Genomic DNA, 24,590 nt, shown 5'->3' on the forward strand with positions numbered 1-24,590 from the left:
TGTGTGTCATTTAAATTCATGGAGAGGCACCTTATGATTTGTGTATTTTTCTGTTTGTATGCTATACTTCAATATAAAAAAAATTTCCTTAAAAAAAGAAGCAATATAAGGCCAGTGAATATATGAAAACCTCACCAGGAATCTAGAAAAATGTAAATTCAAAGAGAGGCAATTTTTCACTCTTTGGGTTGACAAAAGTTAAGTTTTATTATGTCTGGTTAGACATGGTTTGTTTGATTTAGGATGCAAACAAGGCCCTTGCCTATAGCTCTTGAGTCTTTTAAAACCAATAAATCTCCCCTGCCTTCATTTTTTATGTCATTTACTTATTGAGGAAACTGGGTCGTTAATCCTGTTGAATGCTCCACATTCTGCCTTTAGCTGATTGCTTCGGCTGCTTCTAATTTTTTCCCTCCATCCCCCATATTTCCTGTAAACTGTTGGTTAGATGTGGAGGCCACATCAAGTTAGGGTCCAAAGTGATTGGCAGGAATCCATCATAAGTGGCGCTGGTACTTCTGTCACTAAGACTGGTGGGTCCAGGTCCTGATCACCCGGCCCCTCCTTTTTTAAGTTCCCCACCGACCTAACACCCTTTTGGTTTTAGAGTCTTGGTGATCGTGGCCTGGACCCGTCATTTCATTAAGGAGTGCAAACGGATTTTCTAATTTCTAATTTTCTCATCTCTTTCACTCCCTCCTCATTTACTAGCGGGACTTTCCTAAAAAGAACTTTAGGTCCTCGACTATTTTGTGACTCTGAAATAAGAGTTCTTTGAAGAAGGGCAGGAGGGATGCTTAATGCTTTTCTTTTAAACATTTCAGAATGAATGAATAAGCTCGTGCCCATGCCATCGGCAACGGTGGCCAATTTGGGGGTGTCATTATAAACTCAGCGATATATAGAATGTATACAGTTCATATTTTCCAATCAATTTCAGTCATTGTCTTTGTTGGGGCTGTTTCCACTTTTACAAGCTTGGGTTGCTTTTTATAGAAAAGTTAAAAATAAAAATTATTTGTTTAAAAAAGAAGAGGTTAAAGCCCCACCACCAGGTCGGGGAAGACTTCCGGGGGGTGGGGGCGGGGAGATCATCAACCTCAACGGCCGCCTCTCGCGCTCCAGCCAGGTCGCCGGCGGGTCCCGCGTCCGGGGGCGGAGCGCGGCGTGGGCAGGGCGTTGGAGCCTGTGCGCGGCGGCGGCGGCGGCGGCGCGGGCAGAGGGGCGGTGCTCGGCCACCGAGCGCGCCCACGCGGTCCTCGACGGAGCCGCGGCATCCCACCGTGCGGCTCCCGGACCCCGCATCCCACCGGCCCCAGGATGGGCGCGCGCGCTTCGGGCGGACCCCGGGCCCCGACTGGGTTCCTGTTGCTGCTGCTGCTCGGGCTGCTGGCCCCGGGCGCGCAAGGGGCGCGGGGCCGCGGCGGTACCGACAAGAACAGCTACCGCCGCACGGTCAACACCTTCTCGCAGAGCGTCAGCAGCCTGTTCGGCGAGGACAACGTGCGCGCCGCTCAGAAGGTGGGCGCCGCGCCCGCGCCCGCGGTCACCTTGCCGCAGCCGCCGCGCACCCGGGGCCGGCCTGGGCCGCGCGCGGCCTCCGGGGCTGCAGGCCGGCCGGGGCGCGGGGAGAGGGGGACCCGGGTCTGGGGCGGGGGAGCCCGGCCTGAGCCTCGGGGCCTTCCGCCTGCCGCCCTGGCCCTGCCCGGCCAGCGTCGGGTCTGGGGGCCGGTTCCGGCGCAGGGCCTAGGGGCGCCCTCTGTGCCATGCGGTACTTGTTCTTGGACCTTGCCCCCGAGGGTGCGCGGCCCGGGCCTCCTCTGGGCGGCGCTGACGCCGGCCGCGCCTCTCATTCATTCATTCATTACGTTTGAATGAGCGCCTACTGTGAGACAGGCACCGGGGCGGCTGCCCGGGGCGAGGGGGGGGGGCGCCCTGCCAGCCAGCGCCCGCGCCCTGTCCCTACGCTGCTGCGCTCTCCCCAGCAACCCCGAATTTCCTGTAGCCTTGCACCCGACCCACTTCCCCTGAGCACCTGAGGCCCTCCTTCTTCTGCTTTGAAGATATTTAGGCTTTTTACTTTTTATTTTTCTAATTATTTTTAAAGAATGGGAGTAATGCAGTCTGCTCTGTTGCTTTGGCAACCTGGCACCGTTACAACGCTTTTAAGCACCTACTATGTGCTGGGCCTTTCACTTGGAGCGTTTTGTTTACTTTGGAGCTGTTGAGGAGCCTGAGACCCCAGGGGATGGTGTTGAGCGCCCCGGAGAAGCGCGGGGGGTTCTTTCTCCCTCCTCTGCCCTCGGTAGCCGGGTGAGCCATTCGGGGTAAAAGTCCACCGAGAAAGGGGAAGTGAATAGGGGAACAGTTACCTGTGGTCAGGCGGTTCCTTGAGTACAGCCCTTACTGCTCGTCCTCTTAATTCCTTTGCTGTGCGCCAGTCCTGGGGTTTTGGAGCGGAGAGAAGTTTGGGTTTAAGTTCCAGCTTTTACTGAATGGCTTTGGGCAAGTGGCTTCACTTTTTTGAGCCTCCGTTTCTTTGTGCCTTAAATGGGGCTAATGATAATATCCTCTTGGTTATAGGTTTGTAATTATGAATCGTTGGTACCTTCTCGGCCCACAGTAATGGCAGAATCAGCGTGAGCTACTGTTGTTAGTTAACATCCTGGCCAAGGAGCAAATCAACATTGCGTAGCCCCGCTGAAAGGGCTTTCAGGGTTTAAAAAAAGTTTTCTGGTGCTTGAGGTGGAGAGGGGAGAAAAGAACATTAAAGCCCAAATCAGATTGGCTGGATATTCTAATTGGATGAGATGAAATACAAGTTAATTTGTTGGGAAAACTAACTTCTGACCACCATCTCCTGTGGCTGTTCGGAGCCTCCGTAGAGGTTGTGGGTTCTGGCGGGATCTCTTTGTAGGTGGCCACGGAGGGAGAAAACAGAAACACACCTGAGTGCAGAAAGGCGGCCATCCAGTCTGCCTGAGTGTAAAGGGTGAATCTTCACTTCCCTCCTGCCATGTGCCTGAGCCAGTTGAAGGCAGGAATCATTTCTTTTACAGCAAAAAGAAGCCTGACTTCTTTTGAGGAGGATAAGCCCAAGTAACCCATTTCTTGGCCGACGGTCCTATCTGAGAATGTAAGGTCCACGGACGTGAAATACAAAATAGATACTTAAGAGTTTAAATATGGGCTGGTGCCAATAAGACAGTTGTATTCTGGCTAAGAATCTGAGAATCTCGAGGTCAGAACTGAAGTTTTGTGGTAAATGAAGTTTTGTGCCTTCAACAGAGAGGACAGTAATACTAATTTGTTATTTGATGGGGATGCACCTTTTTTCCTTTTTTTTTTTGGCCAAGCGGCATATGCAGGATCTTAGTTCCCCGACCAGGGATTGTACCTGAGCCTCCTGCTTTGGAAGCACAGAGTCTAAACCGCTGGACTGCCAGGGAAGTCCCCAAATGTGCCTTTTTCAAAAAGATGTAATTGGTTTTATTCAGCAATTCACGAACTGGGCAGCATCCCTTCTAGCAAATACGTGGTCCATGTTCTAAGTCCTTTTATAGGTAGAGTAACTCACTTAACCCTTAGAACAGGCCAGTGAGGTAGGTACTATTAATGTTCCCATTTTACACATAGGGAAACTGAGGCACATAGTGGTGAAGTGACTGGCTTCAGGCCAGACTGGGTGGAAGAGCCAGGAATTGAACCAGGCACAGTGAGTGGGTTTGGGGTCCACACTGGCACCCTCACCGGTCTTCTGGCATCATGACCCTTCCTGATTCCTCTAATCATTGTGGCATCTAGAATGAGGCTGCCCTGATATTTCCTGTCTAGTGTAGCCTAGACCGGCCAGGCTTGGGGGAGATTGTTCTGTTAATCTTAATTAAAAGAAAACTGGATCTGCTAGCACCCGTAGTTTTCAGCGAGCCAGAGCTGCTTAGTGGGTTGTGAGGTTTGAGGGCATTTAATGAAACACTCCATGTTCTATCTAGGACTTGTCTAAAATTGACTGCTGACCTTCTTCTGGTTTGGAGCATGAGCCTTGCTCTCCAACAGACATGGGTTCGAATCCCAGCTCTGCTCTGTGACCTTGGGCCGGTTGCTTGACCTCTGTGTGTCTCATTTGTGCAAAGGAGGTACATTGGAGGCTTGAATGTGATTAGTCAGGTTGTACAATACCAGGCACGTAATAGGCATTTAGCAAACAGTAGAAGATATTCTATAAGAAGGATTCGCCTGGTGTCATTTAGTGTAAGGAAGTGCCGTCATTCACCCTCCTCCTGTTGGTCAGTGTTTTGTTAGTTTCCTGTCTTTTGCCACATGAATCCTGGCTGCAGTCAAGGTCCTTCTATATAAATCTTTTGGAGTGCACTTAGACAAGTTCATCTCTAAATTGTTAGAAATGCAATTGCTGAGCCAAAGGATTTGTGCGTTTTAAAATTTTTAATTGGAATATAATTGGTGCACTTTTCTGTGTAAGTTATGCAACATAATGAATTGTCACACACCAAACACGCCCATGTGACCAGCATGTAGATCTAGAAATGTATGGTCGACATCCTCCTGCCCCAAGACAACCCCTCTCCTGACTCTGACAGCATAAATTAGTTTTGATTGCTGTGTCCTTTATGCACAATTTCAGTTTATATACTTTTTTAGTACTGAGAGATATTACTGAATTGTTTTCCAGTTATATCCCATCATACGGGTGAGGGCTGGTTCCCAAACCCTCTCCAACGAAGTATCAGTAAACTTTTTGGTTTTATTATTTTACTGTGAGATAGATGGTCTTTTCACTTATCCAGAATCCGTTGGCATCTTCTTTTCTGGGAACTGCTTTTTGTTTTCCTTTGCCATTATTGAACTGTTGGTCTTCTTTTTTTTTTTAAGAGGCTTACATTCTTTTGCTTCTCAAGAAAATATTTTGAGCAGAGTAACTCTGACACTTTCCAGTGTCAGCTTTATTGAGGTATAATCGACATAGACTACACATATTTAAAGTGGGACGAAAGTGTACACGTTGGTAAATTTTGCCGTATGGATATACCCCTGAAAACATCACCACAATCAAAATAATATTTCCTTTTTATTTTGAACAGCTGAAAGAATTGAATAAGGAACAACTAGAAACTCTACCTGGGTTCACCATTTTCCCCCCCAAACTGTTGCTTTTTCACTACAAGCACACACATACACACACTTTTTGAAAGTAAATTGCAGACATCATGACACTTTCTCCTACAAAACCATAAAACCATGGCCCCTCCACCCCCAAACTTAAATTTAGTACAATAATATTTTGTAATATACAGCCCATATTTGCATTTCCTTTATAGCTTAAAAAAAAAAAAAATCCAGCACCCAATCAACGGTTACTCATCGCATTTGGTTTTCATGTCTCTTTAGTTCCCTTCAGTCTGTCAAAGTCCCTTCTCCCATTTGGGGGTAAGGGGGGCTTTTATGACATTGGCATTTATGTCTTTTTTTTAAAATAGTTTTATGGAGCTGTAATTCACATGCTATACAATTCATTCATTCAAAGTTCAGTGGTTTTTATTATATTCGTAGGGTTGTGCAGCCATCACCACAGTCAATTTTAGAACATTTTCATCCCCCCTCCAAAGAAACCCTATATTCATTAGCAGTCAGCCCACCTCCTCCAGCCCCTGACAGCCCATCATCTTCTTTGTCTTTATGGATTTGCCTGTTCCGCGCATTTCCTATAAATGGAATCGTACAGTGTGGTCTTTTGCATCTGGCTTCTCTCTCACTCAGCATCATGTTTTTAAGGTTCAGCCCTTTTGCAACCTGTGTCAGTATTTCATACCTTCTTATGGCTTTTTATTTATCCATTTATCAGTTGATGGTCATCTGGCTTGTTCCCGCTTTGGGGCGTCTATGAATAGCGCTCTCTGAACATTTATGTGCAAGTTTTTATGTGAATATATGTTTTCTGTATTTTTTTTTTTTTTTTTTTTTTTTTTTTTTTTCTGTACGCGGGCCTCTCACTGTTGTGGCCTCTTCCGTTGCGGAGCACAGGCTCGGGACGCGCAGGCTCAGCGGCCATGGCTCACGGGCCAAGCCGCTCCGCGGTACGTGGGATCCTCCCAGACCGGGGCACGAACTCGTGTCCCCTGCATCGGCAGGCGGACTCCCAACCACTGCACCACCAGGGAAGCCCGTTTTCTGTATTTTGAAGTATGTACCTAGGAGTGGACTTGCTGGGTCACATGGCAGCTCTCACACTTCAAGGAGCCTCTGTACAGCTGTGCCATTTTACGTTCCCACTAGCAGCAAATGAGGATTCCTTTCTCCCCACCCTTGCCAACACATGTTCTTGTCTTCCCCCCACCCCTTGGATACATTTTATTTCATTTATTTTTTAATTGAAATATAGTTGATTTGCAATATCATATTAGTTTCAGGTGTACGACATAGTGATTCAGTATCTTTTTGGACTATACTTCGTTTATAGTTATCTTAGAATATTGGCCGTATTCCCTGTGCTGTACAGTATATCCTTGTAGCTTACGTATTTTATACACAGTAGTTTGTACCTCTTAAACCCCTACCCCTATCTTGCCCCTCCCCCCTTCTGTCTCCCCACTGGTAGCCACTAGTTTGCTCTCTGTATCTGTGAGTCGGCTTCTTTTTTGTTATATTCACTGTTGTATTTTTTAGATTGCACGTACAACAGTTATCATACAGTATTTGTCTTTCCTTCTTTCTTTCTTTTTAACTTTTTAGCTGCCCGGCGTGCAGGATCTTAGCTCCTGGACCAGGGATCGAACTTGCGCCCCCTGCAGTGGAAGCACGGAGTCTTTTTTTTTTTTTTTTTTTTAATTAATTTTTATTGGAGTCTAGTTGCTTTACAATGTTGTGTTAGCTTCTACCGGACAGCAAAATGCATCAGCCATACATATACACATATCCCCTCCATTTAGGGCACTACAGTGCATTAAGTCGAGTTCCCTGTGCTCCACAGTGTGCTATTTTATACGTAGTACCAATAGTGTGTAAGTGTCTATCCCAGTCTCCCGTTTCCTCCCACGCCACCCCTTTCCCCTTTGGTATCCATACATTTGTTCTCTACATCTATGTCTCTATTTCTGCTTGGCGGGAAGCGTGGTGTCTCAACCACTGGACCTCCAGGGAAGCCCCAGTTTTTGTCTTTCTCTGTCTGACTTATTTCACTCAGCGTAGTACGCTCCAGGGCCATCCAGGCTGTTGCAACTGGCGAAATTTCACTCTTTTTTATGGCTGAGTAGTATTCCGGGGTATGCGTGTGCGCATGTGCGGGCGGCGTGTGCGTGTGCGGGCGGCGTGTGCGCGAACCACATCCTTCTCCATTCATCTGTTAATAGTTGTCTGTCTCCTCCAGCGCAGCCACTGTAGTGGGGCTGACAGCGTCTCTCCATGGGGTTGGGACAGGCCAGTTGACTTTTGAATTTCCGCACAATGCATCTTACCTGATGACCTCCTCAGGGTTAGATTGAGGAAGTACAATTCCAGCAGGAATTCTACGTGAGGGTCTTGTGTCCTTGCTGGGGCAGCACATCAGGGCACAGGGTGTCGGCTTGTCCCGTGGCTTTGATCTTCAGTTGAGGCCTTCCATCCTGGAGGTGGCTTTTCCCCTTTGTGATTCATTCGTGCAGGTGGTCTGCACGTGTGTTCCAGCACCTTCAGTTCACTTAACCTTTGTCTCATTGAGTTCCTCAGATGCTTGGGCAACCTCTGAACTGCAGAAACTCGCCCCTTCTCTGCCTTGCTCGTGAAGACGCATGTGCCCTTACAGCCTGATTTCCTGGGAGCCAGTTTGCACGTGCCTGGGGGTGAGAGGGGTGAGGAGAACGTAGGATGCGGGACGTCCTCCAGATTTAGGAGGAGGGTGATGAAACCCTGAGCTGGAGTGATCGTATTTTCGCCCGTAGCCATAGCCGTGGCCACGGCCGCAGGCCTCCCGAGTTGGTTCACCTGAATCTCCCTCGTTTTCACTTTTCATCCTGAAAATTGTCCAGCAGACACAAGAGGGGAAAGAAATGTACAATGAACCCCAGTACCCATCACTCAGTCTTGCCATTTTTGTTACATTGCTCTCCCCATCAAAAAAGTTTTTGAAGCCTGGCATAGTATTTTAAAGCTAATCCAAGACATAATGGTTTACTTTTGAATACTTCAGTCTGCGTCTTTAACAGGTAGACATTTTGCAAAGATCGTAGCCACAGTACCATCGTCACAGCTCACGACAATTCTTTTTTTTTTAATTTATTTTTAAAAAATTATTTAGTTATTTATTGGCTGCATTGGGTCTTGGTTGCTGTGAGTGGGTTTTTCTCTAGTTGCGGCGAGAGGGGGCTACTCTTCGTTGTGGTGCGTGGGTTTCTCATTGCGGTGGCTTCTCTTGTTGCGGGGCATGGGTTCTAGGCGTGTGGGCTTCCATAGTTGTGGCACACAAGCTTCAGTAGTTGTGGCTCACGGGCTCTAGAGCGCAGGCTCAGTAGCTGTGGAGCACGGGCTTTGTTGCTCCGTGGCATGTGGGATCTTCCCGGACCAGGGCTCGAGCCCGTGTCCACTGCACCGTCAGGAGGATTCCTAACCACTGCGCCACCAGGGAAGCCCCGACAGTTCTTTAATAACCAACCCAAGTCCATTTTCCGATTTCCCTGATCGACTCAAAACATCTTTATGCAAAACTGCTATGTTTGATTTGGGATCCAAACAAAGTCTACACTTGCATTTCACTGATATGTCTTTTAAGTCTCTCTCTCTCTTCATTTTCATTTATTTATTTTTTTGGCCTTGCTGCGCACATGTGAGATCTTAGTTCCCTAATTCCGCAACCAGGGATTGAGCCTGGGCCTCTTCGGTGAAAGCGCAGAATCCTAACCACTAGGCCACCACGGAACTTCCAAGTTTTGTTTTGTTTTAATTTTATTAAATTTTTTGTTTATTATTAAAATTTTTATTGAGGTATACTTGATGTACAATATTATACAAATTGTACAACATAAATTTCAGGGGTACAACATAGTGATTCACAATTCTTACAGGTTATACTCCATTGATAGTTATTATAAGATATTGGCCATATTTTATAGGTTCTAGTAGACATACAACCTGTGCCGTAGGTTCAGCTTTTCACCTGATTTCTGTGAACTGCTTCAGGCTCTGGGCTCCTCTGAACCCCCATCCTAGTCTACAGGGCTGCCATGAGGAAGGACCACAGCCTGGACAGCTCACACAGAAATGTATCATCTGGAAGTTCTGGAGGCTGGAAACCTGAGATCGAGGTGCTGGCAGGGTTGGTTTCTCCTGAGGCGTCTCCCTTTGGCTGGCAGGTGGCCGGCTTTTCCCTGTGGTCCTCACGTGGTCTTTCCTCTGTGTGTGTCTACGTCCCCATGTCTTCTTGTAGGGCCACCAGTCCTGTTGGATCAGGGTCCCTCGTGTTGATCCCATCTCACCCTCGCTGAGATCACAGTGCAGCCCGCAGCACCCCCTGAGGGCTCCTGTGTCTTCACACAGACAGGGAGCCAAGGAGTCACATTGCCCAAGGGGAAGCCACAGTGGGCGGTGCCAGCCCCTGGCGCAGAGAGCAAGTGCGGTTCCCACCGCCCAGTCCAAAAGGCCCACGATGGGTCTGTGCCTGCAACACCCTCTCCTGCCCTGGCCGGGATCCAGGGTGGGCCTGACTTTCCTCTGAGCAAGGCCAGACCCTGGTTGGGCCTGTGGGTTTCTGAGCACCCGCTTGAAGACGTTTGTTAGGTGGAAAGGGGATGGCTCCGTCGGAGAGAGGGTCAGACTTCCATCCTTGCTGGGAGCGCTGGGTTGCCACCCAGCAAATCCTCGGGTCTGACACAGGCAACCTAAGCAGCTCCCACGTCCTGAGGCCTTTACAGGTTCTTATGGCTGTCTTATCTTAGTCCCATTTTACAGCTGAGAAAGTGGAGGCACAGAGAGGGTCAGCAGCAGCAGCAGTTGTTGTCTCTTCCTCCCCAGATAAGTACTTGCTCGCGCCCTTTCTAGGAGAGCTGGTGCCCTTGAAAAGCCCGATCGATAGCTTTTGGTGTGGAGCTCTTTCCTCTTTCCTCCACGTGAACAAAATGTACAAGTTGCTACCTATTGGCAAATGTGTACAAATCACGCGTACTTTCAAGAATTAACGACAGGAGAAACAAAACGCGGTAGATCCCTGAAAGGGAGTGTGCTCTTTGGCCAGAAAGAGGAATTAAGTACCGATACATGCTGCAACACGGGTGAACCTTGACTATGTTATTTTGAGTGCAAGGAACCAGGCACAAAAGGTCACGGATTGCCAGATTCCACTGGTCTGGAGAGTCCAGGAAAGGCAAATCCATGGAGATGGAAAGGAGATTAGTGGTTGCCTAGGTTGTGGGTGGGAGGCAGTGGGGAGTGACTGCTGATCGGGACAAGACTCCTTTTGGGATGATGAAAATGTTCTAACGTTAGATGATGGGGAATTTCTTTAAAAAAGCTGTGAATCGTGCCTTTTAAAAACGGGAACTGGGCTTCCCTGGTGGCGCAGTGGTTGAGAGTCCGCCTGCCGATGCGGGGGACGCGGGTTCGTGCCCCGGTCCGGGAAGATCCCACGTGCCGCGGAGCGGCTGGGCCCGTGAGCCGTGGCCGCTGAGCCTGCGCGTCCAGAGCCTGTGCTCCGCAACGGGAGAGGCCACAACAGTGAGAGGCCCGCGTACCACAATAAAAAACAAAACAGCTTTATTAAGGTATAATTTACACACCATAAAAACGGGAACTTTCTGGTACGTAAATGATCAGTCGGTAAATCTCTAACCAAAAAAGCATTATAACTAAACCAACACCAGCAGTGCCTTCTCTCCAGGTGATGATACATTCTCCGAAATCCCCTCACTCACCTACGCCTACCAAAGAGAGGGACAGTGACCCTCTCTTCTCTCAGACACACATACTTCCTCCTTTTTTTTTTTTTTACGTCAAACCTTCCATTATTATTTTTTTTTTTTCACTCTTCTAGCTTAAAAAAACCTTTTTTTAGATAGGGGTACAGTTGATTTACAATGTTATGTTAGTACCCTTCCAGTTTTTAAATAGCAGCTTATTGAGGTATAATTCACATACCGTATAGTTCATCCATTTAAAGTATATCATTCAGGGCTTCCCTGGTGGCGCAGTGGTTGGGAGTCCGCCTGCCAGTGCGGGGGACATGGGTTCGTGCCCTGGCCCGGGAGGATCCCACATGCTGCGGAGTGGCTGTGCTCTGCAACGGGAGAGGCCACAACAGTGTGAGGCCTGCATACCGGAAAAAAAAAAAAAAAAGTATATCATTCATATATAATTTTCGTGTATTCACAGGGCTGTGTAACCACCGCCACAGTCAACAGTAGGACATTTTCATCACCTCAAAAAGAAATCCTTTAGCTATCAATCTCTCTCCCTGACCCCTAGCAACCGCTAATTTACTTTCTTTCTCTCTCTATGGATTTGCCTATTCTGGATATTTCTTATACATGGAATCACAATTTATGGTCTTTTGCATCTGGCTTCTTGTCCTTAGTGTAAGGTTTTCAAGTTTCATCCTTGTCGAAGCATGTGTCGGTACTTCATTCGTTTTTTTTTTTTTTTTTTTTTTTTTTTAAGAACCATTTTGGTTTTTCTATTTTGTTTTTGTATTTATTTATTTATTTATGACTGTGCTGGGTCTTCGTTTCTGCGCGAGGGCTTTCTCTAGTTGCGGGAAGCGGGGGCCACTCTTCATCGCGGTGCGCGGGCCTCTCTCGTTGCAGAGCACAGGCTCCAGACGTGCAGCCTCAGTAGTTGTGGCTCACGGGCCTGGTTTCTCCGCGGCATGTGGGATCCTCCCAGACCAGGGCTCGAACCCGTGTCCCCTGCATCGGCAGGCAGATTCTCAACCACTGGGCCACCAGGGAAGCCCCTTCATTCGTTTTTATGGCTGAATGATATCCCATTGTGTGGATATGTCAGGTTTATCCATTCATCAGCTGATGGCCACGTGGTCTTTAAACATACAAATCCCTTTGGTGCTTGCAGCTAGGAAATGTAAGGCTAACAGGATGATGTCCTTGAAGAAGGGTCTTAGGGCCAAAGCTTCTGTTAGAAGATCAGGGACTTCCCTGGTGGTCCAGTGGGTAAGACTCCGTGCTCCCACTGGGGGGGGCCTGGGTTCAACCCCCCGGTCAGGGAACTAGATCCCTCATGCACGCCGCAACTAAGACCCAGCGCAGCGTAAATAAATAAATACATAATGAAATTTTTTTAAAAAATCTGATGTCAGGGGCTTCCCCGGTGACACAGTGGTTGAGAGTCCGCCTGCCGATGCGGGGGACGCGGGTTCGTGCCCCGGTCCGGGAGGATCCCACGTGCCGCGGAGCGGCTGGGCCTGTGAGCCGTGGCCGCTGAGCCTGCGCGTCCGGAGCCTGTGCTCCGCAACGGGAGAGGCCACAACGGTGAGAGGCCCGCGTACCGCAAAAAAAAAAAAAAAAGAAAAAAGAAAAAAGAAAAAAAAATCTGATGTCAGTAGACATTTTGAACCTCTGTTGGGTGCGTCAAAGCATTTCACGAAAATCTCATTTAACGCTCACAACAACCAGCTGAGGTGGGTACTGTTAATAACTCCACTTGTCAGCTGGAGCCCTGGTATATAACACACATATATTCTACCCATGACCACCCAGCAAATAAGGGGCAGACCTGGGACTTGAACCCAGGCAGTTAAGCTCCCAGCCCCGCGTGCTTTCAGCCAAGCGACAGCAGCAGCACAGAGGTTAATGGCATCCTTTGCTCTCCTGGCCACTGATTCAACACTACTCCTCTTTCCCCTGTCCGTCCTGGAGAGTGGCTCCAACCAGGATATCCAATTTTAAATGCTGTAACCGGGCTTCCCTGGTGGCGCAGTGGTTGAGAGTCCGCCTGCCGCTGCGGGGGACGCGGGTTCGTGCCCCGGTCCGGGAAGATCCCACGTGCCGCGGAGCGGCTGGGCCTGCGCGTCTGGAGCCTGTGCTCCACAACAGTGAGATGCCCGCGTACCGCAAAAAAAAAAAAAAAAGTAAATGCTGTAACCAACTCACCTCGAGGCATTTAACCTCTACACGTGAGCCTCGCGACGCTCTGGTCCCCCCGGGAAGCTGGGAGTAACCTAGGTGCCCATCCACAGGGGGCTGGGTAGGCAGCTGCAGGCGTGCCATCTTTGCAAAGAATGAGGCCGCTCTGTCCTGCCTGAAGATGAATAGTCAAGGCAGAGCGTCCCATGAGAAACACGGCAGAACTGTACGCATACGCTGCCGTTTATGGGGGACGTATCTGTGCCTGCTCCTCACCCAGTGCATCTAAGAGAGGATCCGCCAGCGAGTGGTAGCAGCGCTGCCGCTGGAAGGGGGTTTGGGTTGCGCGGAGTGAGACTTTATACCGTGTGTATAGAATATCACTTTTTAAAAATTTTGGCCGCGCTGCACGGCACGCGGGATCTTAGTCCACTGACCAGGGATTGAACCCGGGCCCTCGGCAGTGAAAGCACGGAGTCCTAACCACTGGACTGCCAGGGAAGTCCGAGAATATCACTTATTTTTAAAATATACAGCAAAGTGGGACTTCCCTGGCGGTTAAGAATCCGTCTTGCCATGCAGGGGACTCCGGTTCGATCCCGCAGGCTGTGGGGGCAGCCAAGCCCGGGCACCACAGCGAAAGATCCCACGTGTCACAACTAAGACCCAACGCAGCCAGTGAAATGAAGCTGCACCTCATATTCATCCTCAGAGAGCTTCAGTGGCCCCGGGTCCTTAAAGCTGGGATGGACGTGGGTCTCTACCGTTTGCACGGTGCGAGGGAGATGCTGATGGGACTCTGTGAGAACCACGGTTCTCGCCCTTCAGAGCTGCTCCCATGCAGCGGCGTCCCGGCCTCCGGGTGAAATAGGTTGGTTGCAGCACCTCCCACTGTTTAAAAATGAGAAGTCAGGCAGAGACTTTGACAAAAGAGTCGGCCTAGAAGGGCTCCAGGAGGAATCGGAGGTGGGGTGAGCAGCTTTGCAGAGAGCTCCCGGCTACCCCGATGCATCCCTCCCCCTGTAGGAGGGAGATTTATCTAGATTCGCTTGGTTCTTGGCACCTGGACAGTTGGTCCCGAGCTCCGTCAGTCCCCTGGGCTACTCAGCCAGTCCTGGGGTGGCCTTCGTCATCGGCTGGCTGTGTTTTCTCGTCCAAGTGTAAGCTTGGCCGGACTAGGCAAGAGGGAGCTTTGGCCGGGTCGGTAACGATCTGTCTCTCGTTTCTGCAGTTCCTGACGAGGCTGACCGAGAGGTTCGTGCTGGGAGTGGACATGTTTGTGGAAACCCTGTGGAAAGTTTGGGCGGAGCTCTTGGACGTCCTTGGACTTGACGGTAGGTGTGTCGGGGGGGGGGCGTTCATTTGAAGGCACTGTTTCATTTTGGTGCTTGTCAAATTATGGGAGTGGTACCCAGGGCGGGTGGCACAAGAGAAAACTAGGGGGGCAGTGAGGATACGAGAGAACCTTTTTTATTGTCATTGTTGCGTGTGTAAATAGCTGAGATTCCCAGATGCTATTTAGGATAAGGTGCAGGTGGGCAGTGCCAACTCGTCTGCCCCCCGGCAAACCTCGGGGACTGGAGGTGGAGTCTCTAGGTTGTTGGGGTCCGTAACCAACCACTCCAGTTACTTAGACAGAAAGGGATTTAGTACAGGGAATGCGGCGCTCACACAGTCGTCAGTAGGGCCGAAGGAGTGATGTGTGAGCCCCCAGGGGGTTGCTGCCCTGGTCTAGGAATTGGAAGGCAGCTGCTGGAACCCTTTGAATTCAAGCTCATGGCCCTGGTCTAGGCTGCTGCCTCTCTGCAGGAAGCCTGCAGCAGTCTGTGTCGGGGTCCCCCTAGACCCTCCCCAGGTTCCGTGCATCTCCAGGAGGACCCCCAGGACCCAGCACGTGGTCGAACTCACGGCTGTGGTGTATTACAGTGGAGGACACAAAGCACAGTCAGCAAAGGGAAGAGGCTCACGGGGTGAAGTCTGGGGGAGCCAGGCACAGGCCCCCAGAGCCCTCTCCCAGGGGGGTCACACAGGACACCCTTTATTCCCCGAGTGAGGTGTCCTCTACCAGGGACGCCCAGTAGAGGCTCAGCCTCCAGGGTGTTTATTGGCGGCTGGTCACGTAGGCGTCCTCTGCCTGCACCTTCCAAATTCCCGACTCCCCGAAGGAGAGCAGGTGTCAGCATGAACCACACTGATTATAAAAACCTCCAAGCCAGGGAGCCCCTGTTCTTGGGGAGAGGAGGGAGCCCTCACTGCAATGTGTATGCAGTTCACTCAGCTCTCCAGGACGCTGACCACGTGCCCCCAGGTTGAACTCAGTTCGAACCCTATCTCCTTGGAGGTAGCATCTGATCCCACAGGTCACGGGCTCAGTCCCACAATCGGCTCCACTTCAGACACCAGTCACAGATCCGGGTTGTCACCCGTGCTTCTGACAGACCAGTAGAGAGCAGAGGTTCCCACGACCCCTCCACACCGTGGGTTCAGTTCATTTGCTAGAGCCGCTTGCAGAACTCAGGCAAGTTTACTCACTGTCTCTGTTTACTCACTCACTAGATCACTGGTTTAGTATGAGAGGATGTAACTCAGCGACAGCCAGGTGAAGGAGATGCGTGGGGTGGTGGGCAGGGACTCAGAGCTTCCACGTTCTGAGTTCCGTTGTCTCATTGGCTACTGGTGATGGATTCAACCTTCAGCCCCTCCTGGAGGTTAGAGGGCCCAACCCTGTAATCATCTGGTTGGTTCCCCTGGCAACCAGCCTACATCCTGAGAGGCTTTCCAGAATCACCTGATTAACAAGTGCAGGTGTGGGTGAAAGGGGCTGTGAATTATCAAGACACTTTTATTGCACTTGTCACTTAGGAAATTCCAGGGGTCTTAGGAGTCTATGCCAGCATAGACTGGGGATGGACATGGGGATGGACACCAAATACACGTTTCTTACGCGTCACAACCTCACACTCCAGAAATCCAAGTTCCCAGATGCCAGCCAAGGGCCCGCCTTGCCAGCAGGTGTTTCTAAAGAGTGGTCTCAGGCCTGCTGGGTGAACTCTTCCCTGCACAGCTCCTAACTAGGGTCCCTTCTCAACAAATCAGCCCCCAAAAATACATAAATATTTTTTTAAAATTACTACTTTTACAGTAGTGATTTTTTAAAAACACAAAGAAGTCAGGTCAAGTCACTCTCCTTAAAGCTGCCCAGTGACTTTCTGCTGCACTTGGAATTGACCAGCTTCACACCAAGGACGCTGTGAGGAGCAAGGATCTGCCCAGCCCCCATCCTGTTCTTGGACACGCCGGGGTCTTTGACACCTTCCAGTCCCTCCAGGTGTTCCCTGCCCTGCTCCCATCTTTCCCATGCTAGGGTCTCTGGTACGTGACACCTCCTTCAGGAGGCCCCTCCTGACTCCCCTGTGTGAGGAACCTTGTCCTCAGTTCTCACCCTCAGCTGTAACATCTCCCTCCCGTGTGCGTGTGTTACGCATCTCCCTCCTGAGATCCCACGCGTGGGGTCTTGCCCACCTCCTCCAGGCTGCAACCTCGGCCCTGGCTCGGCCCTGGCACAAAGGGGCCCATCGTTAATAAGAATTGGAGGCCTGGGCTTCCCTGGTGGCGCAGTGGTTAAGAATCCGCCTGCCAATGCAGGGGACACGGGTTTGAGCCCTGGTCCGGGAGGATCCCACATGCAGCGGAGCAGCTAAGCCCATGCACCACAACTACTGAGCCTGCGCTGTAGAGCCCGTGAGCCACAACTACTGAGCCTGCGTGCCACAACTACTGAAGCCTGCACGCCTAGAGCCTGTGCTCCGCAACAAGAGAAGCCACCGCAATGAGAAGCCCGTGCACCGCAACGAAGAGTAGCCCCCGCTCGCCGCAACTAGAGAAAGCCTGGGCGCAGCAACAAAGACCCAATGCAGCCAAGAATTAATTAATTAATTTTTTAAAAAGATATATGAATGGCCAACAGATACAAGAAAATGTATCAATACTACATTACTGGTGGTTCAACGTTACTAGTCTTTAGGGAAATACAAATCAAAACCACAATGAGGTATTAATTACCTCATGCCTGTTAGCATGGCTATTATCAAAAAGATAAGAGATAACAAATGTTGGTGAGGATGTGGAGAAATTGGAACCCTTGTGCACTGTTGGTGGGAATGTAAATTGGTGCAGCCACTATGGGAAACAGTGTGGAGGTTCCTCAAAAAAAAATAGGGAATTCTCTGGCGATCCAGTGGTTAGGACTTCACGCTTTCACTGCCGAGGGCACGGGTTCAGTCCCCGGTCTGGGAACTGATATCCCAGAAGCCATGCAGCGTGGCCAAAAAAAAATTAAAAATAGAACTACCATATGATCCAGCAATTCCACTTCTGTGACTATATCTGAAGGAAACAAAAACACCCTGTCACAGAGATAACTACACCCCCGTGTTCATTGCAGCACTATTTCCAATAGCCAAGGCGTGGGAACGACCTAAGTGTTCACTGACAGGTGACTGGATAAAGCACTTTTGGTGTGGGCTTCCCTGGTGGCACAGTGGTTGAGAACCTGTCTGCCGGTTGAGGGGATACGGGCCCGATCCCTGGTCCGGGAAGATCCCACGTGCCGCGGAGCAGCTAAGCCTGTGCACCACAGCTGCTGAGCCTGCGCTCTAGAACCCGCGAGCCACAACTACTGGAGCCCATGCGCCTAGAGCCCGTGCTCCACGATAAGAGAAGCCACCGCAATGAGAAGCCCGTGCACCGCAACGAAGAGGAATCCCCGCTCGCCACAACTAGAGAGAGCCTGTGTGCAGCAGTTGAAGACCCAACGCAGCCAAAAATAAATACAATTTAAAAAAAAAAAAACAAACGAAATTTTGGTGTGCGTATATATACAATGGAGGATTATTCAACCATAAAAACGAATGCCGTTTGAAACAACGTGGATGGACCTGGAGGGCATTAAGCTAAGTGAAATAAGTCAGAGAAAGGCAAATACTGTAGGATCTCACTTATATGTGGAATTTAAAAAAAAAAACAACTCATAAAACGAGAGATCAGATTTGTGTTTGCCAGAGACAGCAAGTGGGAGGCAGGGGAATTGGAGGAAGATGGTCAAAAGGTACAAATTTGCAGTTATAGGATAGATAAGTCCTGGGCATGTCATGTACAACGTGGTGACTCTAGCTAACACTGCTGTAGCGTATAGTTGAAAGTTATTGGGAGAGTTAGTAGATCCTGAACATTCTCAGGGAAAGGAAAAAACTTTTCTTTTTGTATCTATGTGAGGTGATGGATACTAACTAAACTTGTGGTCACCTCACAATATATTTCAGTCAAGGCACGCTGTACACTTTGAACTTATATAGTGCTGTATGTCAGTTATATCTCAATAAAACTAGGAAAGAAAGCTGCATGCTGAAGTAGGATGTGTGCCTCTTTCAAATGGTTTGGTTAAAAAAAAATAAAAGGTATGTGACTAGAGATGGAGCAAAATGTTAACCATTGTTAAACCTAGGTGGTTTTTTTGTTTTTTTTTTTTTTTTTTTTTGGCGGTACGCGGGCCTCTCACTGTTGTGGCCTCTCCCGTTGCGGAGCACAGGCTCCGGACGCGCATGCGCAGCAGCCATGGCTCATGGGCCCAGCCGGTCCGCGGCACGTGGGATCCTCCCGGACCGGGGCACGAACCCGCATCCCCTGCATCGGCAGGTGGACTCTCAACCACTGCGCCACCAGGGAAGCCCCCCTAGGTGGTTTTGATAGGAGTATTTATTTTACTATCCTTTTAAATTTTCTATTTGAAAATTTTCTTAAGTCAGGCCCACAGAAGATGCAAGTCCTCCATTTCACTCCATTCTTCAGATGGAACTTCATGTGTGGGTACCAGTTACAATTAGGTTTGACTGTGAGTAACAGAGACCCCAAATAACAGCAGCTTAAACAAGATGGAAGCTTATTTTTCATATGTGAAAGTTCACAGGTAGGTGGTTAGGCAGGTAGGTGGCTTTGTAGCACATTCTCCTCGGGTCAGAGGCCCCTTCCATCTTATTGCTCCCCAATAGGTGACCTCCCTTCCCTCTTGACACACGACAGCTGCTCCAATTCCAGCCATCGCATCCACATTCCAGCAGGCAGAAGAAGAAGAGGTAAAGGGCATATTCCCACTACTTCTAGGAAGCCACCCCAAAACATTTCTGCTTACCTCTCCTTGACCAAAGCTTAGTTATGTAGCCGCAAGGGAGGCTGGGAAACACCCTTATCCCCGGCAGCCGTGTGCCCAGCCTAACACTGGGCATTTGTTACTATGGAAGACAGGAAGGAAGGAAATTGAAGGCCAGTTTTGAGGCTCTGCCCCACCTGAAAGGTGTTTCAAACCCACGATGTGACAGTGTTGCCCTGTCTTTTCCCGGGACTGAGTATAAAGGCTAACGAGGCAGCCGACTTGAGTTCATTGGGTGTAGCAGAGGCGCAGCCAGCGAGCTGAGCTGCCCGCCCCCAGCTTGCAGAGGACCCCCCGACCCCGTGTAACCGGCCGCTGTCCCTGTGTTCTGTCCCGCAGTCTCGAACCTGTCCCAGTACTTCAATCCAAGCTCGGTGGCCAACAGCCCCACCCGTGCCCTCCTGCTGGTGGGTGTCGTCCTCCTGGCCTACTGGTTCTTGTCTCTGAGCCTGGGCTTCACCTTCAGCGTCCTGCACGTGGTGTTCGGCCGCTTCTTCTGGGTGGTGCGGGTCATCCTGTTCTCCATGTCGTGCGTGTACATCTTGCACAAGTACGAGGGCGAGCCCGAGAACGCCGTGCTGCCCCTGTGCTTCGTGGTGGCCGTCTACTTCATGACCGGGCCCATGGGCTTCTACTGGCGCAGCAGCCCCGGTGGCCCCAGCGTGGAGGAGAAGCTGGAACAGCTGGAGAACCAGGTGAGGCTGCTCAACATACGTCTCAACCGGGTGCTCGAGAGCCTTGACCGCTCCAACGGCAAGTGACAACCAGCCAGCCGGCCGGGGCCCCTCCTCCCAGCGCCCTCTCTGCGGAAACAAAAAAGAAGAAGAAAGAAAAGAACGCCAAACCCCAAGCAGTCTTAATAAACGTGTCTGAGCAGGAGAGCGGCGCTTTGTGAGGGTGTTTCTGGCCACGTGTCGACTCTTAGGACATCTTCCGGGAAGAATGGGACAGGATCGTTGATGTAGAACTACCCACCAAGTGTCATCAGTGGGAAAAAAATCTTTTTTAAACAAAGGACGTAACCATATTAGCTGTACAGGAAGAGAAGTTTATCTGTGCATAGAGCATAAAGTTAATTTTTTCAAGCATTTAAAGACACCTTTTGTAAGGTTTTTTAACACAGACAGATCGAGTTAAGTTTTAATAAACTTAAAACTTTACATGGCGGGGAAGGGATTGCTAATTCGACCTTTTGGAAGAGTTTCAAGGCGAGCGTTTGTTTTTGCAGCGTAGGGATTGGTGGGTGAGGTCTGTGTGCAGTCTTTTCAGGTTCCAAAGCTGTGACCTTCACTTCGTGTTGTTTTTCGTGGATGTCGATTGGATGAATGTTGTCGCTTCTGAATGTGGGCCGTTGGGTTTCCAGGATGGAACTAAACATCTTTTGGATCCTAGTGACCCCAGCCAAGCCCCCTTCAATCCTATTTCTAAATGAAGAAATCATTATTTGTAGAAAACCTAAGATTTTTTTCCCCCCTTCTGTACTTTGATCTATTTTAACCTCAACGTTTTGTAAAGGGAAATTCAAGGACCAGGCAAAGAAATGTCTTTGGGGTTTGATGCCAGAGCTGCCTGGGTAAGCTCATTCAGGAATCTATTTGATGTCCTAATTTCGCCATGTGCCACCCAGGTTGATACAGGAAAGATACGCTCTCTAGGGTTTTCTGTTTATTTGTTTCATCTTGGTTTTGGGTGACACAGGGCCTTAGAAGGAAAACCAACCATAGCAGCTAATAATAACATTTTCAAGTCTGTTGCTGCTTATAAAGCATTCTCAGGAACAATAAGCAGGAATAAGCCAGACTTGGAGAAGATCTGAATTATTTTTCCTGAAATTTTTACAGTACACGTGTTAGGTGCTTTTTGCCTGGAGTCTGGGGTGACCTCATTTGTAGGTGGTCCCCAGGGGCAGAGAGAGGTATGTGCAGGGCAGACAGCTGTGGGGTCCTGGAAAAAGGGGGCTTTGCAAGGCTCGGATCAGGGGCTAGTGGAGATGCCCCTTTCTGGGTACCAACAAGCACAGGAGGGCAAGGAAAGGATGCCCCGGGTTTTGCTGCCAGGGGTCATGACTGTCTTTCCCTGCCCACCTGCATCATGCCCTAGCAGCCCCCTCACAGGAGCCCCTCTACGCAGGTTTGCAGAGACCCCTGTCAGATCAGGTAGAACCAAGACCTTTTGGTCCAGGTATCATTTTGGGGAAAACTCAGCTGCCTGCCAACTCCTCCTGTGCCGCTTTTCTGTGACGTTTTACTTGGGGTTATACAAGTACCTGGAAAACGGAAGCAAATGTTTTCTGAGGATGTTTATGAAGCTTCTGTTTTTAAGGTGCACAATAACGTGACCCAGACTCTCCTGCATTCAGTTCGCTTCCTGAAACACATGCATGTTCTCTAGAATTTGCTTGGGCAAATCTTTACCCGTGGGCATTTGACCCCCATGTTTTCTGCATTGAAACCGTTCCAGTTTTGTCAGTTAGATATTTACAGACAAATCTATTTTAGCACAGGGTATGAAGAGCTCCAGGGAGGTCATCTTTGCCCTCTTTCCTTTTGTGCATTTGGCTTCTGTGTATTTGGCATGTTTAGGTATTCGCTTTGGTCCTGTTAGCCAGAAGGGAAATTGACATTCTCTGCACAAAGCTTTTAGGTCTTAAATTACTGGTCTGGGTATAACATCCACTCTGTTCTCTCACCCACCCTCACACATGGAAATCTGACGGGCCCTGTGCTGTATTGAGATCCAGGCAGGAAAACCGTTTCAACTTCTAGTAGGTCGGGGAAGGCTCACGTGTCTAGGTGCTGGTGGACTCAGGCCACAGCAGCAACTGGAAATTGCTGTCGAGAATATGCACCTTGTTTTCCAAATTGGCTAAGGGTAGGCTATGAAGCCAGTTTTATAGTAGTTCAGTACACTGAAAGGAATGATGTCTTTATTTTTAACAAAAGTTAAATAGTTAATTAGTTCACTAGAAGTATCACTTCAGGGTAGAACAGTCCTTGAACTTCTGATAGAAATCATGGATGTTCGATCTGAATAACGCCTGCTTTTTCATGCGTAAATTTGACTTTTGCTTGGGCGTGTTCTTAACCCCAAATAATTTGGGGTGTTTTTTTTTGGCTTTCTTCATTCCATGGAAGCTTGTAGGGTATTTGGCCTCCCCCATGCCCCCTCGTCTCTTCCTTTCTTCTCTCTTTTGTACATGGAGAAATGTATTTTTGTACCATATCTCATACCTTGAAGAGAAACCTTTTTTATATCTTCAGGGCTGTAGAATATATTAGTGTAACACATCATTCAACGTGGTATGAAGACATCCTGTCGGAAACTACCGTGGATCTCTGTTTTAGTTAAGACTTCGCTTTTTAGATGTCCTCAAGTTCATCAACATTAATTTCCCAGTGCTTCAGTATCACAGTAAAATACCAAGAACAGAGAATAGTCCAGAAAAGAAAAAGGACCAGCTGTCTCCAGATCGCTGGATTTCTGTGGATGTTTGGGGATAATAATGTTTGGAGACATCTCTTCCTTGACACCCTAGCAAAGATGCTTTCGTGGTATATCAGCCTTCTGTAAATATATTTTCCAGCACCAATCAGCGTCACCTGCCTTCTGGGGTTTGGGGTTGGCTCGTTTTTGTTTTTGTACCCCGTATCCTCTCTGGTGACAAAGTGCAACAACAGAATTTCCTGAAAGCTAGCCTCGTGAATTATGCCAGGGGTCTTAACTTATGAAGGTGACCGAGTGACAGCACGGGAGGGAGGTTAGTGCCGTTGAAAGAAGGTTCTTAATACCCACAGTTTCCTGGAGACGACAAGCATACCATGCCTCGTGGGACCACAGGAAGCCTGATACACACAGGGCCAGGAAGCAGGCGGAGGGGAACTGGGTCTGTGCTCTTCGGACTGTGGAGGGAAGTAGCGGGTTGGGGACGTCACCTGTTGGAACGAAGGGTGAACGTGCAGGATGGGGTTAGCGCTTGGGAGGGTTATAACCGGACTTTTGCACACCCACGAGGGCCGGCTTGCGGGGAGGATGAAAATCACTTTGGCCGTCAGTCTGGCCCTGTGATGCGGCCGCCTTCTGGTTAGGAATGACATGTCCGGTGTCCAGTGCAGAATCTGCAACACGGCAGAGACACCTCCTCCCTCGTGGGAATCCTGCTTTGCTTCATCTCCACGCTTCCGGCTGCTTCCTAAGATGCTTTCGAGGAACGATACCTGAGCACTTCTCCCTGATGGGGTTTGAATTGGCCGATTTAATCAAAAAACCAGCTCTCCCATCCAGCTAGCTCACTTTAGAAGGAATTCCTGGGACTTCCCTGGCGGTCCAGTGGTCAGGACTCCGTACTCTCACTGCCGTGGCCCGGGTTCAGTCCCTGGTTGGGGAGCTAAGATCCCGCAAGCTGCTCGGCGCGGCCAAAAAGAATAAAAAATAAAAGGAATTCTTTAAAATTCTTTTAAAAATGATACATCATCATTTTTGTTTATGGCCATTTGAGTAGTTGAACCTTTCCTCCTCACTTGTGAATAATGGGAGTATATATTTTTGCAGGATCTAACACAGTACCCTTAAAATTAGTATTGGATAACCATCAATGTGATGTGTAGTGTCTGGGATAAACAAACCTTGTCCAGCGTGTACCCAATTCTGTGCTCTGCTCTTCACCGATTCCTTGACGTGTAGGAGATGCCCCAGGACCAGTTTTCCCCTGGGGGGGGGGCTGACTGTCCTTTGCACCGTCTACTGAAGACGTGCGGCAGCTAGTGCTGTTATGAACCGTACGGTCTAATGTCTTTTTGCATATTTAAAGGTTTTATTGTAGTGTCAGTTGAATATCCGCATGTGTGTTACATCTTTGAATACTGTAATTAAATTGATTTCTTGTGGTGGTGATTAGCTCTCACTTAAAATCCAGCGAGGCAATGATTTCCCTCTTAACTGGAAAGCGTATTTGTGAGGTTTGGTACCCACATCACCCACAGCGTATTCGTGAGTCCCATTTGTATTCTGTGTATCTGGCTATAAATTTTACATAGCATTTAATTTGATACTATAAATCCACTTGATTTTAATATAGTGGTGTGTGTGTGTGTGTGTGTGTGTGTGTATGTGGTGTGTGCGCACTTCAGTTTCATGAGCCTTGGGAAACTGATTCTACAAATACCGTAAATAGACATAAATGTAGAAGGCTTATTTTTTTGGCAGAGTGATCCGTACATGCCTCTTATTTATTAAATCACTGGCTTTGGTGTTATGTAGAGGTATTTGTAGACCGATTTCAGAACAGAATTAAAATATTGTGAAAATTACAGCTTAATAAATGTTTATGGTAA

General features: G+C 49.0%; 1 protein-coding gene across 1 annotated transcript; it reads left to right on the forward strand.

Annotated features, from left to right (window-relative positions):
- The first annotated feature begins 1,206 nt into the window (after positions 1-1,206).
- Positions 1,207-24,590, forward strand: BRI3BP (BRI3 binding protein). The gene is made up of 3 exons (XM_059041072.2): positions 1,207-1,521; positions 14,287-14,389; positions 19,600-24,590. Exons 1-3 carry the CDS (start codon positions 1,321-1,323, stop codon positions 20,019-20,021), a joined length of 726 nt encoding a protein of 241 aa, XP_058897055.1. The 5' UTR covers positions 1,207-1,320; the 3' UTR covers positions 20,022-24,590.

This window comes from Kogia breviceps, chromosome 15 (genome assembly GCF_026419965.1).
Source record: "Kogia breviceps isolate mKogBre1 chromosome 15, mKogBre1 haplotype 1, whole genome shotgun sequence".
NCBI classification, from domain to species: Eukaryota; Metazoa; Chordata; class Mammalia; order Artiodactyla; family Physeteridae; genus Kogia; species Kogia breviceps.

Excerpts from the sequence above, each read along its gene's own strand:
- BRI3BP (XM_059041072.2), top strand. The coding sequence starts at position 1,321 with ATGGGCGCGCGCGCTTCGGGCGGACCCCGGGCCCCGACTGGGTTCCTG. Across the intron at positions 1,522-14,286 it reads ACGTGCGCGCCGCTCAGAAG|TTCCTGACGAGGCTGACCGA; the intron begins GTGGGCGCCGCG and ends TCGTTTCTGCAG. Across the intron at positions 14,390-19,599 it reads GGACGTCCTTGGACTTGACG|TCTCGAACCTGTCCCAGTAC; the intron begins GTAGGTGTGTCG and ends TCTGTCCCGCAG.